General features: G+C 34.5%; 2 protein-coding genes across 6 annotated transcripts; both read left to right on the top strand.

Moving 5' to 3' along the window:
- The first annotated feature begins 378 nt into the window (after positions 1 to 378).
- On the top strand, positions 379 to 6,986 carry usf1 (upstream transcription factor 1). 5 transcript variants are annotated; one of them, XM_039670509.2, is made up of 11 exons: positions 379 to 473; positions 880 to 944; positions 1,027 to 1,076; positions 1,161 to 1,276; positions 1,704 to 1,817; positions 1,895 to 2,045; positions 2,171 to 2,225; positions 3,054 to 3,112; positions 3,198 to 3,292; positions 3,560 to 3,688; positions 6,174 to 6,986. In XM_039670509.2, the coding sequence occupies exons 2-11, from the start codon at positions 937 to 939 to the stop codon at positions 6,261 to 6,263; spliced, it is 867 nt and encodes a 288-aa protein (XP_039526443.1). In that variant the 5' UTR covers positions 379 to 473; positions 880 to 936; the 3' UTR covers positions 6,264 to 6,986. The 5 variants fall into 5 exon arrangements, with proteins under 5 accessions (XP_039526443.1, XP_039526441.1, XP_039526442.1 ...); XM_039670507.2 differs by having other exon boundaries at positions 2,171 to 2,258; XM_039670508.2 differs by having other exon boundaries at positions 1,161 to 1,306.
- Positions 6,987 to 7,363: 377 nt separating this feature from the next.
- Positions 7,364 to 17,960, top strand: gkup (glucuronokinase with putative uridyl pyrophosphorylase). The gene is made up of 23 exons (XM_039670504.2): positions 7,364 to 7,718; positions 7,899 to 8,005; positions 8,093 to 8,137; positions 8,296 to 8,449; positions 8,589 to 8,660; positions 8,890 to 8,978; positions 10,670 to 10,826; positions 10,940 to 11,017; positions 11,690 to 11,781; positions 11,869 to 11,974; positions 12,055 to 12,134; positions 12,343 to 12,411; positions 13,388 to 13,448; positions 13,549 to 13,565; positions 13,744 to 13,801; positions 13,888 to 13,980; positions 14,068 to 14,128; positions 14,563 to 14,676; positions 14,758 to 14,815; positions 14,913 to 14,981; positions 15,158 to 15,221; positions 15,363 to 15,434; positions 17,123 to 17,960. The coding sequence occupies exons 1-23, from the start codon at positions 7,662 to 7,664 to the stop codon at positions 17,207 to 17,209; spliced, it is 1,860 nt and encodes a 619-aa protein (XP_039526438.2). The 5' UTR covers positions 7,364 to 7,661; the 3' UTR covers positions 17,210 to 17,960.
- The last annotated feature ends 115 nt before the right edge of the window (positions 17,961 to 18,075 follow it).

Raw genomic sequence — 18,075 nt, 5'->3', positions numbered from 1 at the left:
GAAACCTAACGTTACCAGCGTTTTTTTCTATCCAAGCCAAGTCAGGTCAATTCACCTTTATATTGTGCTTTTTACAATTTAGATTGTATCAAAACAGCTCCTCTTCAATGGCTGTGCAAAGTTGATAGACGCTTTTATATTCAACGATCCAGAGCATCCCAAACACATTCATTCGCTGACTGCAGGAATGTCCACCAGGGCTGTTGCCATTGAATTGAATGTTCATTTCTCTACCATAAGCCGTCTCCAAAGGCGTTTCAGAGAAATGGTCAGTACATCCAACCGGCCTCACATCATGTGAACCAATACCAGCCCAGGACCTCCACATCCAGCATCTCCACATCCCGCAGGCGCAGTACTAGTATCATTGACGATGATGTCCTGGCTGTGTTGGAGCTGATTATGTGCGCATGCGCAGAAACCGAACCGCTCGGTTGCCTTTTGTAAACAAGAAGACACAAGAACAGTTAACGGTGAGATGTAAATGAAATCTCATGTTTGTTTTCAATATTTCATCACCAATTTCATGATAGCTATACGTAGATGCAAATTATCGTTCGTAGCACATGCTTCGTTATTTGTCTAACGTTATGCTTTCCAGATAGCTCTGGTAACGTTACTAGTAGTAGCTAACGTTAGCTAGCTATCCTTTAAACCGAGTCTATAATGTCCATTTGTATGGCTCATGAATCTATGAATATGAATTCAGTATTTATTAATTTCATTATAAAATATATACCTTGTAATACAACCAGCGCAATAATGTAAGGAGGAAGTGACTCCTATTGGCCAGTTCTGTGAATAATGGTTATCATAAGTAACTTTACTTGGTGCTAACGACGTTCAAATAGTTGGTTTTCTCTTTTGGTTTCATTACAGATTTGATCAGGCAACAAGAGTAAAGGCACTTTTTCCTGTTACATACTGACTGTGGATATGAAAGGGTTAGTAGCAGCAAGTATTACTGTCACTGATTAGAAATGATCTGAATATGTGCTACAGTATGATCTAAAATATTGTTTTCAGACAACAGAAAAGTTCTGAACCTGATGTCAATGTTCCAGTCATTGAAGAAGGTATTATCAGATTAAGCAATGCAGTAATGTCAGTTTTTAAAAAAATATATTTTGAGAATTGATGTGTGTGGTTTCTTTTCTCAGGGGCAGTTGCTACTGCAGAGGACCCATCGGCAATCGCAACTATTCAGTCTGCATCTACGTTTTCCTCGGAGCAGCCGATCAAATACCTCTTCAAGACAGAGGGAGCTGGGGGGCAGGTAGGGGAGCTGTACCCTCCCTCAGGGCAGGTAGGAGATGGGGAGGAAAAGTTAGATTCAAACCTGCCTGAGTAAGAACTTAGGCCCAGTTTACACCTGGTAGTGACATTCGTCTCAGTCATCTGATCACAAGTCAGTCAAGAAAGACAGGCTCACTTTTGCTCTCAAACATACCACAGACATGGCCTTTTGAGTGCTTTTTTGAGAACAATTTTACAAATTGATTTAGTGCTGCTGTCCATACCAGACAGATGTTAATACCAGGTTTAAACCAACCTAAATTCTTCCCATAGAAGGTTCTTTCTGATGGATGATTCAGAAAGATTTAGCTGTGACCTCTCTCTTTTTTCACTTTAGGTAGTACAGACGAGTGTTGTTCTGAAAAATTGTATTGCATAACATCATTTTCCATCTTAATTTTCTTCAGGTTACATATCGAGTAATCCAGGTAGCAGATGGACAGCTGGAAGCTCAAACTGATGGTGCAACAGCTGTCAGTGTAGTTACTGGGTTTCCGGCTACAACACAGCCTGTCACACAGGTGGAAAAGCCTTTATCTGAAGTAGATAATATTAATAAATCTGATAACAACTAACTTAATTTAAATCTGTTTTTCAGGCGATTTTCTCTCATTCAGAAGGCTTAGATGGAGATGGCACAGAAACCCATTACACATATTATCCTGCTACTATCTCAGACGCTGCAGCAGGCACAATGGTGACTAGTGTTCAGGCTTCAGATGCTCTGCTTAGTCAGAGTGCTCCTGCAGGTACATCGCCCTTTTCAATTTCGGTTATCTGCATGAATACACAACAATGCAACAGTTATGTTGCAAAGCAGCTTGGATTTTCTTTATATTTATTTGTTTGTTTGTTTTTTTTGCTCCTGGTTTAGGTCAGTTGTATGTTATGATGTCTCCGCAGGAGGTCCTTACTGGAGCCAACCAGAGGTCTATTGCACCTCGTATACAACCTTACAATGCGTAATGTTGCCTTTTCCAGCCTCTTAAAAGCACTCAGTCGTTTAATACATTTCTCTTTTCAGTTATTGCTGTTTCGCTATCTTTATTGACCACAGCGACCACAAACAATAAAAAAATAATAATTTCAATTTATTAAAAAAAACTCCATTTATTATTTTGATACCAGTCTAAGCATGCCATTATTCTATTTTATATTAAATGTTAAAATATAGTTTATTTAATTAAGCTGTTAATAAACGTACGAAAAGGTGTTTGCGGGTCTTAAAGGGACACTATGCAGCTTTTTTAGCTTAACTGAACAGCTTCAGAGTTATTGAAATGGTTATATGACTTCTTTCGGGTTGAATGGTGGGCATCTCGGGTTGAGTCATTTGCATAAACACGGCCAAACCATCTTCATGGTTCATATATATATATATATATATATAAATGCTATATAAATATGAAATGCTGTTCATAATTTAGTAAATGCATCTTGATTTAAGAATCTTTAGACATTTGTGCTGGAAAAACAACTGAAAGACAAATATACTGAGGAAGAACATCCCTTTTTTTTTAGTGCTATCAGAAGATACAGTAAAAGTTATTTCCGTATTCTAGTTGTTGGGAGCAGAGGTATTTAAGCTACTGTTTTTTGTTGTAAGTATCTGTTGTAAGTTGTATTTCCAAACTTTGAAGTGTTGCTAATACAACTCATTGTTTCTCCCTAGACATTAACGTTTTGAATTCATGGATTAGCTTATGGTTCCAAAGAAGAAGAAAAAAACAGTTGTAACACTTTTTCAATATTTGCAGTAAGTCAGAGGGACCAAGAGCTTCTAGAGATGATAAAAGGCGAGCTCAGCACAACGAAGGTAAAGATTTTTAATTGAAAAAATTATTACATGCAGTTTGTTGTGTAATATGTTTTTGAGTGATTATTTTCAAACCACTTTACAGTTGAGCGAAGACGTAGAGACAAAATTAACAACTGGATTGTTCAGCTGTCAAAAACAATTCCAGACTGCACCATCGATGCCACTAAAACTGGACAGGTGTGTGTTAGTTTTGTGAATGTGTTTGCAGCAATATCTATGGACTTTTAAGGTTATCAGCTAACCTAGCTAGATCTTTTTATTGCTGATGTTTTATTCGATTTAAATATCTTAATGTTAGAAAAATAAATACCTTCGATATCAGTCTGCATATGTGATGGACATTAGTTATGCTCATCTTTGATCTGAGTAAAATGGCTCTTTATTTAACGAAGCACCTACAAAAGACCTAACATAACCCGTTATATCTGCTGTTGTGTGTTACAGAGTAAGGGTGGGATTCTATCAAAGGCCTGCGATTACATTCAGGAGCTGCGACAGAGTAACAGCCGGTTAGGAGATGAAATGAACAGCCTTGACAGGTTGAGGATGGATAACCAACTGTTACGGCAAGAGGTATTTTACTTGTTTGCATCAATTGGGGCTAATTTTAAATCTAGATTAAATTAGTCTAATAACTCAGTTGCACTTTAATTATAGTTTTGATCCTAGACTAGTTTAAATTTCACAGTGAACCTGAATCTCAAAATTAGGGCTGTCAAACCATTAATCGCGATTAATCGCATCCAAAAGAAAAGTTGGTGTTTACATAATAAATGTGGGTGCACTGTGTATAATTATTTTATATATATAAATACGCACATGCTTGTATATATTAACTGTCACCGTCCCACAGGTGGGACGTTTGCCACTATATTTTTAAAACAATAATATCTTAGTAAATACCTTAAATAATATTGACAAACTATATATCATTTGAAAGCTTACAATCTCTAGTTTCCATATTTGGTGACTGATTTTCAAAATATATTACAGAGGAGCCATAATTTATCAATATAAAACAAGAATATTTTCATACTCATAAGGCGTGTTCAGACCTTTATTTTAAAATAGCAGTAAACATGAAAAATCATGAAAAAATGGTAGATACCTCAGTTTGTTTTCATGCCAAAAGTTCAAAAGATAGAATCCATTCAATTATTTTGGAAAAAAAAAAGGTCTGAAAAGTTTGAAATATCAAGAAAAAAATAGTAAATTCACCATTTGTGACGTGGCAGCTAGCTATGACTTACATGCGTGTTCTTTGTATGTGTTTCTTAGAGGTTCAATTCATATCAAAATCTGCCAAACTTCCCATGCTACTTCTGAATAGGATCTCTACTTCAGAAATTCTATGAAAATTGTGAAAATAATGGTTCATATCACTCAAAACACGAATGGAAATGCAGGCGCCCTTATATGGGCAGTAATGGAGTCTGATTGTGCCCTAGTGAAAAAGTTTGGTACTGCGCTCAAACAAAATCTTACTGAAAGCTCATTTTTTGAGATATCAACGTAAAATTTGAAACACAACTTGTTCAGATTTTTGGCTTTGATCTTTCTGACATTTTAGAGTAGCCCAGGTTTTGAAAATATATATTTTATGTAAAATATGAATAATTAATATTTTTACATTGTACATTTCCATAAACTCAAACTTCTATAACTTTTTTTCTGTTTCACTTTCTTAATTTATTTCACTTCTACAAAAATCTGCCAAATGTCTTCTTTAAAACAAGACCAATCATATGTCTATATTCCAAAGCATTCTTGAATTACAACCATTTAAGTTCGAAATGTGCATTTTCATGTCTATTCAAAAAAGGGGGGGTGACAGTTAACAGGTTAAGAAATATTTTCATGTATATACTGAATATAGATTTATATATAATTTATATTATATATAAATATAAATATTTTATATATAAAATATATATTTTTTCTTAAATATACATGCATGCATGCGTGTGTATTTATATATATATATATATATATATATATATATATATTAGGGCTGTGCAAAAATTAATTGCGATTAATTGCATCCAAAATAAAAGTCTGTGTTTACATAATATATTTGTGTGTGCTGTATATAATTATTTTGTATATATAAATACCTATGCATGCATGTATATATTTAAGAATTATTTGCACTTTAATTCTGTATATATATATATATAAATACATAATCTATATTATATAAATATAAATATTTTATGTATGAATAACACATTTTCTTAAATATATACATGCATGTGTGTGTATTTATATATACAAAATAATTATATACAGCACACACAAATATATTATGTAAACACAGACTTTTATTTTGGATGCGATTAATCGCAATTAATCGCAATCGCAATTTGCACAGCCCTAATATATATATATATATATATAATTATACACAGTGCACCCACATTTATTATGTAAACACAAACTTTTATTTTATTAATCGTTTGACAGCCCTAGTCAAAATTAATCACAGGGAAAGGTTTTACTAACTAACTTTAAACTAATTTGTTATTTAAAATTAATTGGCAAAACCAAGATCAACATGAACATTTTAGGCTTTATCTCTCTAATCTATCTTTATCTACCAACCGACTTTTTCGGTCAGTTCTGCACCGTTGGCTCTAGTCGGACCATGTTGGGTTTTTTTGGTCCGATTCAACATGTAGAATCTGTGTCGGGCCGTCGGTTAGAGTGAACTTATTATAGCTGTTCAGTTTAGCGAACACAAGAATAAGAGCAAAGGTGACGAAAGAAAGCAAAGAAGTCATGACGGCACAGACAGAAGGCTGTTCTAATTTTACGTCATGTTACCCCCGAGCATTCAATGCGCAAATATTTTCATATAATAACAGGAGCGAGTGAAATAAAAAAAGTGATCAGCATTATTGATATTCAAAACGGTAAGCAAGCACTGTATCGTAGAAAGCATAATATACAGTAAATAAAGGTGACTTGACATGTTTTATCTGTCTTTATCACTTTCTTTATTTCTCTTTTTTGTATTGTTCTCATTGAGAGTTTTATTTTGTCTTATTGTTTTTTAAAGGTGGAAGATTGGAAATCTAAGAATCAGATTTTGAGGAACCTACTCCGACAGCACGGCATAGTTGCAGCATCAAATGCAGATTCCCAGTGAAGAATTCTAAGGATGATGGAGTTTTAGAAATGGAGATTTCCAATGCACATTTCTGCAGTTTTTTTTAACAACCTTGAACAACGCATAATGCATGACTTACATATTGCAGTTTTCAACCTACTGGTGATCAGTGGTGTGGACTTTAATTGCTTACAGAAAGTGCACTTTCGGTCAGATTGCGGTGCCCCCAGAAGTTGATTTCAACCTAGGAGGACCTCCCATGCCCCCGGAACACACTGCTGGTGATGATTCTCCATTAGGATCTTGCCTTATGTACATAATTTATTTTTTTGATTTTTTTGCGCCTTCCAGCCCTCGTACTTCAATGTTATTTAGCATTCATATTTATGTACCAGGACAGGTCAGCAGAATTTGTTCATTTTGTACTTTTACTTCTAAATTTGTGAAAACTATACATGTCAAATATTTGTTATTAATGCATTTTTTATATTTTTTAGAAGGTTTTTCAATTTATTTTGTTCAAATAATTAGCATGTAAAATAACTGCCTATTAATTGACAATTTACAGCATATAGTATCATAGTAGATTTCACTATTCAGAGTGCAGAAATAAATAGACAGATTTCCCCTATGCCATTCTTGTAGACTCTGGTTTAAGAATGTTTTTTGTTTCAACACCTCAGTGTATGTTGTTATGTTATGCCTTTTTTTACTTGTCAAATATTTCGTTTTTAACATAAATAACAAAAATATCTCAAGGAATCAGATTTTTTTGTCTAAGTACCAAATATTTGGTAAGCGAAAAGGCTAAAGACTTAAAAATCAAGGGTCATCCAGAACAGAATCTGCTTTCAATGTTCTTAGACCTTCTACTATGACACACGTGTCGAACTCCGCTCCTCGAGGGCTATTTTCCTGCAAAGTTTATCTTCAACCAGCTCCAAAACACCTGCCCAGAAGTTTCTAATAATCCTGAAGACCTTGGTTAGCCTGGTTAGACATTGGAACCTGAAACAAATTAATTTAGTTAACAGCACTAATCAGAAGTGAATAGGGGTATGTATAAAGTAACCATTCTGACTTGTCATTACTTATAAAGCTACCATCACTATAGTGAAAACTGAAATTGGGATCAATTATTGTGTATTTTGAATAAGCAAGTCTACTAGTATTTGGTGTCCAAGTCATTTTTACTAGTCTAGTACTACTAGTATACAAACAATCAAATAGTTTGTTGTTTACATTACCAAATGTTAAAACGGCTTGCCATATTACAACTGAAATCATGAGCCTGTCTCTTTAAGGATTTGTAGGGTTTCCGGTGACGTGAGTAAGTTCAAGTTGTGTTATTAGTTGCCCTTGCACTATGGACTTTCTACAGACCCTGTGATGGAAGGGCTATGCGTTACTAGTTCAAATAAATAATAAGCCGGAATAATGATTTGCATACTGTTAGTTGCCGGACACGGCACGGTTTTAGAGACACAGATTAAGGTAAATCAACTGATTTAACGTTAAACGTTTTCATGTGAGCAGCTGCAAAAACGATTATGTTTTCCTAAAACTTGTGTCATTTTGCAGTTAGCGTTTGTAATAACTATAATGCCACGTTGTTAATTTCCAAAAAAAGCAAGAAAAGATGTAATGCAATAATAAACATGTCTATATTTCAAGAGTGATATTACAGGTCTGTATGCTCATCTGGCCGGTGTCCCCAAAGCTCTGTTACCTGGAGTGGGTGGAAAGAAAATATTGGATTTCTGGTGGGAAACCGTCAACACGTAAGCCATTATATCTGTTGTTTGGATCATTGTGAAAGGTGTTTTCAATGCAAACTAATGCAACACAGTATTTACCCTCTCTCCCAGTCGCCAGCTCTTCAGTGAAGTCTATCTGGTCACGAATGCTGATAAGTAAGTCATATATTTGTTCTAGGTTTGTAACTAGTATTTTTTTTTTTTTTTTTTTGGTGAAAATAAGTGCAGGAAGTGTGGCTTTTTGTATGTTTAAGATACACAATAGCAGCCATTAAACTAATTGAAAATTCTTATTGGTTCAAAACTCAATTCAGATACAAACACTATGAGCGGTGGGCAACAGCCAATGACTTTCCAGTGGAAAATGTTGTGAATGATGGAAGCACTACTTTGGATGACAGACTCGGGGCTGTTGCAGACCTTGAATTGGCCATCCGAAGCCGACAGCTACAAGATGACATTATGGTGGTATGACACTGAATTGAGCTATTAAAACACTGCACAATGTCCATTTACTCACACCTTTTTCCAAAACCTATTTTATTTGACTTAAATCTTAAATTGAAAGGGCTGTTTTCAATTCTGTGTATTCATATTGCATTTGCAGATTGCAGGAGACATGCTTTGTGCTGATCAAAACTTCGATATTGCACAAGTCATTCGCTTTTTCAGATCTAAGGTAAGAGAGACTTAAATTGACTGTGTTGTAACAAGTTGATTCTTGTGGGTGGGATGTCAAACATAGTACTTTCCTGCTTGCACCATAGTTGGATTCTCATGTGGCACAGACACAACTGTATTTACTCTTATCATTTCAACTTTATATCATTATTTTCTACTCATTTAACCTGCAAAAATATGTGTCACTTCGGCTCAGTTTTAATTATCATTACAATTTAATACTTCAGCCTGGAGAACTTGCTATATATTATGAGCTGGAGTCAGGAGAGAAGAGCTTCTCCAGAGGAATTGTTGAAGTGTGTCCGAACACCCATCGGTGAGACATGACACAGCATCTTTACTTTTATTTTTGTTGAGTTTTCATAGAAGAAGTTAGCCTGACTACGTCAGACTTCCTACTTCCGCTAGAGTCTTGTATTACCAGGCTAGGAAGATAGAAGTACCCTCTGATATTATAAAAAATAGCCAAGATTAGTATAGATTCATTATTAAAAAAAAAAAATGGAGTGTTCAATGGCCATTGTCATGGCCTCTTAATAGCAGGATTTTATACATGATCATTTATTCCATTTATCATTAAATGGAAAAGTATTTGACATTATCAGTGACATCATGATTCAAGCGAAATGTACATCAAATGAACATGAAGAGCCAAGTAAATATTATATAAACATACTTGTAAAGTAAAAGAGTAGTGCTTTAAAATGCATTTGCATCTGTTATTAAAACCCCCCCCATAGAAATAGACATTAATATCTTGCCAGGTTGGAGTAAAAGTAAAAATATTTTTTACTTTATTTATGTATTAGCAATTTTATGTACTTTAAATAGCAGAGTTTTGTTCTTAATTCTCCTTTTAAAATGTCATAGAATGGAAATACGTTTTGACGGTTTAGACATAATCATTGAATATAAACATACTACTTATGGACATTGTTGTAGATATTTTTCCCTAAACCTATCTACGTTCCTATAATACTTATACTCTAGCGTGCCTAAACATTGACGTTAGCTAAGTTTACACTTCAGCGAGTCGACTACAGCATCAGTTCCCTACCTAAACTTTAGCAAGTCTCGAATTGACTACAGCATGCGTCTAATCCTATACTCTAGCGAGTGTTCAGTTGACTACAGCCGAGTCTAATCCTATAATTTTAACTTGCTTGCTTGCTGCACATGACAGACAGACTGTAATTGTCCTTTAAATACTCTTATTATGGCCGGGAGTTTTCGAGCAGAGACTCTCAACCCAAAAGAAGAATACAGCTTTATAGGATAAAGCCAGACACATCAAACTAGAATCATCATGACTAACATGTCACGCTCCATCAATATGATTGGTTAAAATGTTTAAAGAAAGTGACCTCCCCCTTTTAGTCCATTTTCAAAGTTCCATTGACCAAGGTTACATTGAGTCAAAAGTTCGTTAGAAGGTTAGATCATATCGCAAGTTCTGGTAGCTACATCCTAAATAAATGGAAGTGAAATTTAAGTCTAGAATTGAAGGCTAGTCACCATCAGACATGCAAATGGGAAGTGTGATAAAAGTTTATCATAAGATAAATATCTAAAATCAGATTTTTATGGTTAGTAACATAATTAATCTTATCTACTAAAAATCCTCCACAACATAAATAAAAAGAAACTTTAAGATATAAAAGTGACGTTATGATGGCTGATTTTTTTTTTTTGTCGTTTTTTTTTTTACAAATGTCAACATGTATACTTATGTTTTATATGTATGTAGACATAAATAAAAAGTAGCATTTTAAAATTCAAACTGACAATGAGACATTTTTAATATATTTGCCCTGATGGAAGATGATTGATTTTTTTTTTTTTTTTTTATGGAGAGGCTGCTTACTGCAGAGCCATGGGTGGCTAGACATCTCTAGATGTCATTAGCATAGTGGGTAGAGTTAGAAGATGGACGTCATTTAGCTCTGCATTGAGCACCACTTGAGTTTAAGCATTCATTATAAGATTCTGAATCTATGTTCACACCAGGGTCACGCGCTTCATTGAGAAGCCTCGGGAGGGCATCACCGCATCCCGTCTGGCAAGTGTGGTGTTCTACTGTCTACGTAAAGAATCCTTACAGTACATCTCTGATTTCCTTGTTCAACACCCAGACGTTAAAGATAGAACCTTTGGCTTTTTTTGGGTAAATGTTTTAAATTATCTTTGAATTTTAAAATGTGAAGCATTAAACCTTTGTTTCTGTATCTTTAAATGTAATGTTAACTTGAATATTAAATAGGATTTTACTGGTTGTAGGAATGGATTATAAATGAGGAGAAGGTTCCTGTTTATGGGATGAAGTTACCAACAGGATTTCAACTTATTGGACAAGTGGTGGGTACAAATGTAGCATTATGTAGGTTAATATATATCCTGTCTGGTGTGTGTGTGTATATATATATATATATATATATATATATATATATATATCAGCAGCCTTAACTTTAGTTTTTAGTGTCACATGATCCTTCAAAAATAATTCTCAAAGCATTTTTGAGAACAATTACTATAAAGATAACCATGATGACTATAACTGTATTAACATCAACATCAACAAACGATAATGCTGTTTATCCTAAGGATGCAGGTTTGTCCGCCACTTTAAATGCTGGAGGATGGATTCTGATTGGCTGCCAATGTTTTTATCTTTCTTCAGCTGAAATAAAAATCATTCTGAAAATGATTCCAATCATATCTTTACTCTGTGCCATTATTGTTATAGTTGTGAACTCTGCTATTTTTTTGTATTCACAACGAGTTTTAAAACTATCTTTATCATTATAGTTATCCTTGGTGTTGAAAAACATTTATTTTTATATTATCAATGTGGATAAGGAACTCCCGCACACTATCATTACTTGCACTTTTTAATCAAGTTTATTCACACACAACGTTTCGGTCACACGACCTTCGTCAGGAGTATATTATCAATGTAAATTTTGTATTAATACATGTTGAGAATTTTAACATTTAACAAAATGTTTAACATTTAACATTTTATTACAGGGTCTGTCTGATTACAAGAAATGGCTCACTCACTATTCTTCTAAACAGCAGCTGTCCCCATCTAAACCTATTACATGCCGCTCATATGCCAGGTCAGTCAGAGCACATTAGCTAGTATCCACAAATGCCTACCTGCTTTTCATTGCTATACATGCATAGGTCTGCGTGTTTACTTTCAGGGTTGGACTCATGGGGAACCCTTCTGATGGTTTCAATGGGAAAACCATTGCTATGACCATTGCTAATTTCTGGGCTGAGGTCACACTCATGGAGAGCCAGACTCTGGTAAAACAAAACAAATAACAGACTAAGATAAGTAATCAAAAAAAGCACTGTTCTTCATTCATTTCACTGTTTTTATTAAGGCCATTCTACCTCATCCCCTGAACGACCCTACGGAGTTCGGAAGCTTGCAGGATCTCTTTCAGATCAGCCGGAAAGAAGGGTTTGTCCAAACATCAAGTATTTGTCTCAGATTTGTCTCAATAAGGACACTTTAAACTAAACCGTGCAAAATGAACAATCTCTCATGTCGACCCAAACCCATATGTCCTACCTTCTTCAGTAGAACAGAAAATGATATTATTCTGCAGAATGTTTACAATACAACTAAACCAATTATTATGATTAATATTCATTTATTTACCTTACAGGTATTTGGGAGGTCTGAGACTTCTACAAGCCACCTGTAAAAAGTTTTACCAGTTCTGCTCTGAACAAGGGTGAGATCCAATAAACATAATTGAATAAATACATTCTTAACGTCGTGATTATCAGGGTCCAATCACTTTATGTAGACATGGATTATGTAGATAATACAGTGATGCGATGGCAGTGTCTCTTTTTAAATTCAATACTCTCTTTATTGAAGTATTGTTCTATGTACTATATTGTAATAGACATATAAGTTTGTCTCTTCATTGTAATTGGACAGCAATACATTTAGTCATGTATGACAACATGACAAATGTGTTTTCATTATCATTAGGATTTACAGTATAAAAATTAAGATAATAATTGATCTATAAGTATTTTGGAGATCATACACTATAAAATATATTTTCATGATTTGTAATCACAACATTTTTTTTCTTTTGTCAAATCAACTTAGATAATTTATGTAGTTCACACAACATAATATTTTGAGTTTCTGGTGATTAAATTCATCTCCTTCATTGTATTAACTCATTTTCTCAATTTCAGTGAACTTATAATTTAAGTTAAACCAACAATATTGTTTACAGTGTAGATTTCATTGCAAACTGATTTTATTAAACTTTAATTTAAAAAAACAAAACAAAAAAAACAATCAACATCCACTGGGATGATTCAAATCCCTGAGCTATATTTTTTAGACTTGTGTATGTATGGAATAATACAGAAGAAAAGATCTGTTGTGTAATTGGAATGATTAAAGGCCCTTTTACACCAAGTCTGAAACTTTCACACGCTAAAAAATAAATACGACCTCACGTTATGTCAATCATGCTTTCACATTGCCTCTGAAACTTTCGTCCATCATAAAAAAAATCAAATCGAGTTTGATTTTCTGTGTCTTTCGCATCCGTAGCAAGCAGTTCTGAATGATGTTTTGACAATTCAGAGCCACCGAATCACAAACACGCATACAAAGAGTTCAGACTCGCTGTGCAAGGGCCTTAAGACACTGACTGTATTTGCTTTTTATTTTGCTGACAGCATTGCTCTGTCCAAGCAGAATTTTACACTCAAGTATGACACAAACATTCCTCGGCAAGTGGTAAGACTTATTACTAATGAGAATTTGCAGTTGTCTATCTAAAGTTGAAGAACTAATAATGTGGAGTAATGCTGTACTACATTTCTTTGATGTCTTCTAGGGTTTAGCTGGCAGTAGGTAAGTAAAACATTGACTCCAAACCTCAATGAACATTAACAATCAGTTTCTCCAAAGCTTGTTCATGGCTATTTCATTTGTGATCAAACAAGATGCATTATATTCATTATTTTCATCTGCTGTTATTGGGGTCAAATTAGAGTATTCTAACATTAGCATTTGGGTGTTTTCTTTGTAGTGCTATTGTGTCTGCCACACTGAAGTGCCTGATGAAGTTTTACAACATCACAGACAATGTATGTTCAGCATTAACCATAGATTTAGAACTACTTTTTAATGTTGGAAAAAACTATTAGCTTACATAAACTTTATCCTGAGTCAGGATCTTCCTAAACCGGTCAGAGCCAACTTCATCCTCAATGTAGAGACGGATGAGCTGTTCATCACAGCTGGTCTACAGGATCGAGTTGTGCAGGTGATATATGTATATATATATATGCATATTAATTTGACCAATCTTACTGTGTGGAACATGACAGTCTCTGTATTAACTTTCGAATAGGTCTATGAAGGCTTGGTTTACATGGACTTCAACAAACAGCTTATGGATGAGCGGGGTTATGGTACTGTCTTTGAACAGAAATATTATTCTGGGGAATATTAATTAAAATGTAATTATGGTACTGTATATAAACCTAAAAACGTGTATGTTTTTGATGTCTCTTATGCTTACCAAGGCTGTATTTATTTGATCAAAAATACAGTGATGACAGTAAGATTATAAAATATTAAATTGAAAATACAGTATATAAATTTTCTACATCATTACTCCAGTCTTCAGTGTCTTCAGAAATCATTCTGATTTGTTGCTCAATGAATGGGAAGTTCATTTTTGAAGTTAGAAATTTAGACTGTAAAAGTCATTACGGTCACTGCATCCTTGGAGAATAAAAGTATACATTTATATCCCCCAAAAATTTTAAACGGTAGTGCATTTGCTATAGAAACCTACATTTTTAAGTGGCTTAACTCCATGTCAATCTATTCTCTTATGAAGGAGAATACATTCCCTTGGACATGAACGATCTTCCCTTGTTCTGGCTGGCGTACTTGAGCGATCCAAGTGATTCTGGACGGATTCACAGTAATGTTAGACAGCGATGGTTAAACGGTAACTCCTGCTTTATGTCTTGGTTTATGTTTTGATAGTGAATGAATAAAGCTTTTCACAAGTCTTGTTCTTTCTGAACAGGTGACTCTGCTGTGGTTGAAGCGATGAAATCGTTTGCTGAACTCACAGACCAAGCCCGGTTGGTTCATCTTTGAGCATTGGACCTTCAATAATTGTAGCGTTGTACGTTTCGTGTAAAATTCGGATCATTTAAAAGTTTTTTTCACCGTATCCAGGGCTGCCTTCCTGTGTAAGGACTGGGCCAGACTCGCACAACTCATGGATGAAAACTTTGAGCTAAGGCGGTATGATGTATTAAATTGAATAACCCCCCAATCTGTGGGTTAACATTGTAGTTTTAAGCTAAAAGAAGCAACAATGAATCCTTCATTATGTGGTTTAAATCAAACAGGATTATAATATTAGTTCATTTATAAATAGCTATATAGATACCACTGTTGAAGTTACATTTTGCCATCAGGTCGGTGTATACTGAAGACTGCTTGGGCCCTGGAAATCTGAAAATGGTACAGCTTGCAAGACAGGTAAATGAATGTCAATGCATTGTTCCCCTAATATATGTGGTAAATTAACTGGTGCACTAAGTTATTCCACAATACTAGAAGTAATCTGACCTGCAGAGAAAAGGCTGCACATCTGAATGATTTTTTTCCTTGTCTGTGCAGTTTGAATCTGCCGTCAAATTGCCCGGCAGTGGTGGTGCTGTGGTGGGCTTGTGTACGGACCAAGAGCAGCTGGTAGGGCAGATCTTTTGACTTTTATATAATACTTGCTTTTTTGTAATTTAATTTATGCAATGTGTGAATTACTGTAATTAGGAGGCAACAGCTAACTTAGGATTCTACTCCGAGCTATTCACGTGCTATGGGAAATTCTAACTTTCATAACATCAAAAGTTTTGTTCTTGATACACTGTCTGTAAACCATTTTAATGTCTTTGCTTTGTAATTGAAATGATTCTATATTAAGACATTATGAATCATATCAAACATAAATGTACAATAGTGTTCAAAGGTTTGTGGTCTTTAAGATGATTTTTTAATGTTTTTGATGCTCATCAGGACTGAATTTATTTGATCTAAAATATTTTAATATTTAAAGGCACAATATGTAGGTTTTTTTTTTGCCGGGGCACAGTTTCCAACAATAACGAAGGCGTAGGTTTATGATGCCGTGATGAGCGGAATGATGGGACTTGCTGTCAAGCTGATGGATCTAATCATTTTTTATGGATGAGTGCAAACATTGATGCTTTTTAACATTACAGTGGTATGAAGCAGGTTGCGATTGTTAAAGAGGCGGATATAAATGAATAAGGAGATTTATTCTACCAAACTACCCGCAAGTGCTGGATTACTCACACAGGTCAGTTTATTAGTCAAATTAAACTTGAGGTAACGCAGTGCTGCTTCACTTGGTCTAACGTTACACTATCACACTAAATGGCATTTAAATGTGTCTTGAAAGTTATAATGCCATACTACTTGTTAGTTCGTTTGCTATACGAAACTAGCAGTTTCAGCAGTTGACTTGTGAAGCTCTGTCAAGTCAGTCGCAGACGTGGAGCTCTCGGCATTTAAAAAAACGCCATGCTGATATTGATCCTCATTTTTGTTCTCTTAGTTTGTCCCAAAGTCTGCATGGTTTGTGTTTGAAAGAAACAAGAACTGCGTGCCGCTAAACGTTACGCACTTTGCAGTTGTCCATGTCTGTCGCCATGGTTACGTCATGGCCATCTATGAACGGAAATCGAGGATAGTGCGGATATTGCGTCATTGACAGGCAACATTTATTTTCCTAGATGGCCACTTATTTAAAATTGGAATTTCTCTGAAATAAAATCTTTGGAGACTTTTGGGGATATTGTACGTACACAACTGCAGGAAATATATCACACTTTGAAAGTGATCTTTGGATATTTTATTACAAAATTCTTACATATTGTACCTTTTAATATTTTAAAATGTAATTCATTCCTGTGATGGCAAAGATGATTTTTCAGCATCATTAGTCAGTATTGCATGATTCTTCAGAAATCATTCTAATATGCTGATTTGATGCTCAAGAAACATTTATTACTTGGTATTGCTGAAAACTTGTCACTTGATAATTTAATGCATCCTTGTTTAATTAAATTATTTATTTATTTCAAGAAAATAATGAATGACCCCAAACTTTTGCAACCTAGTGTATGTATAGCTACCGATCTACTTTAAACTGCTGCCAGTTTTGTTGTTTTCACGACATAAAACAGTCACGTTAGAGAAGCGTGACATTCCAACTTGTAATTATGAGTTAATTATGAACCGCCTAAGCTATCATAAACAGATCTTGTATAACTGGCTGATTTGAAATTAAATTGAACTGGAAGTGGTATATATTTTTGTGCCCCAGTGTAAAAATATATTTCATGTTTTACCACTAGGTGGAGATGAAGAGGGCTTTCCAAGAGGCGGGATGTGTGTTTTGTCTAATTGTGCCTTATGACCCGTCAGTGCAGGGTCAGAACTGATCACTCAGAGAAATGGTTGTATTAATTGTTGGCCAAGAAGCTGACATATCAAGGCTTTGCTGAAAGACCATTGCTTAATACATAGTTCACCCTAAAATTTGTATTTTTACAATATACAGTATAAACCTGTATGACTTTATTTGTTCTGTGGAACATTAAAGAAGATATTTGAAGATTTTTTTGGATTTCAGTGGTAGCCAAAGCTTTTTGGTTACTAACTTTCTTTTAAAGAAAGTTCCACAGAAGAAAGTCATGCAGGTTTGGAATGACATGAGTGAGTAAATGATGATAGAATATGTACATTTTTGGGTGAACTATCCCTTATATATATATACATATACATATATATATATATATATATATATTAACCATTTTTAAACATAAGTTTAAATGAACTCAATGCTTTCCTATTTCAGACTTCAAAATCACAGGTCATTGTTTAGCGGTAGGTGGGGCTCCAATTGTTGTACGTTTCAGACAGAAACGAGAATAATTGGCCTTGCAATGACCTTCCACTCCCATCCTGTTCTTGTGTCGTAAAGAGGTTTTTGTGCAGAGCCAAAAGTGTTTTCTTTATTTTAATAAGACGTGGTTGCGAATGAAAGGTTTTATTCAATTATATCGGTCTACTATGTAATATTATAGCTAGTCAGCACTACTAAATTACCACCAAAAAATTTTCCCATGTTGTCATAGTAGATTTTGTCAATATGTTGTTAATGAAATAAATAAATCCTTTTGACTCACTTTACATACTTGTTATTTCAGGTCATGTGTGTAGGCTAGCCTAACAGTAATGTAAAACCTTATTAACTTTGTACTTTTAGGTAAATTAGATTAATTATAGAACGTCAGTGTCAAGCATG

This window comes from Pimephales promelas, chromosome 16 (genome assembly GCF_988280905.1).
Source record: "Pimephales promelas chromosome 16, fPimPro1.hap1.1, whole genome shotgun sequence".
NCBI lineage: Eukaryota > Metazoa > Chordata > Actinopteri > Cypriniformes > Leuciscidae > Pimephales > Pimephales promelas.
The sequence above is the reverse complement of the archived record's forward strand: the minus strand, read 5'-3'. Positions and strand labels throughout refer to the sequence as shown.

What these genes read in the sequence shown, in the direction of transcription:
- gkup (XM_039670504.2), top strand. Translation starts at nt 7,662, where the DNA reads ATGATTTGCATACTGTTAGTTGCCGGACACGGCACGGTTTTAGAGACA. An exon ending in TATGGATGAGCGGGGTTATG is followed by an intron (nt 14,129 to 14,562) that starts GTACTGTCTTTG and finishes TCTCTTATGAAG; the next exon opens with GAGAATACATTCCCTTGGAC. An exon ending in TAGACAGCGATGGTTAAACG is followed by an intron (nt 14,677 to 14,757) that starts GTAACTCCTGCT and finishes CTTTCTGAACAG; the next exon opens with GTGACTCTGCTGTGGTTGAA.
- usf1 (XM_039670505.2), top strand. An exon ending in CGTATACAACCTTACAATGC is followed by an intron (nt 2,259 to 3,053) that starts GTAATGTTGCCT and finishes CAATATTTGCAG; the next exon opens with TAAGTCAGAGGGACCAAGAG. An exon ending in ATGCCACTAAAACTGGACAG is followed by an intron (nt 3,293 to 3,559) that starts GTGTGTGTTAGT and finishes TGTGTGTTACAG; the next exon opens with AGTAAGGGTGGGATTCTATC.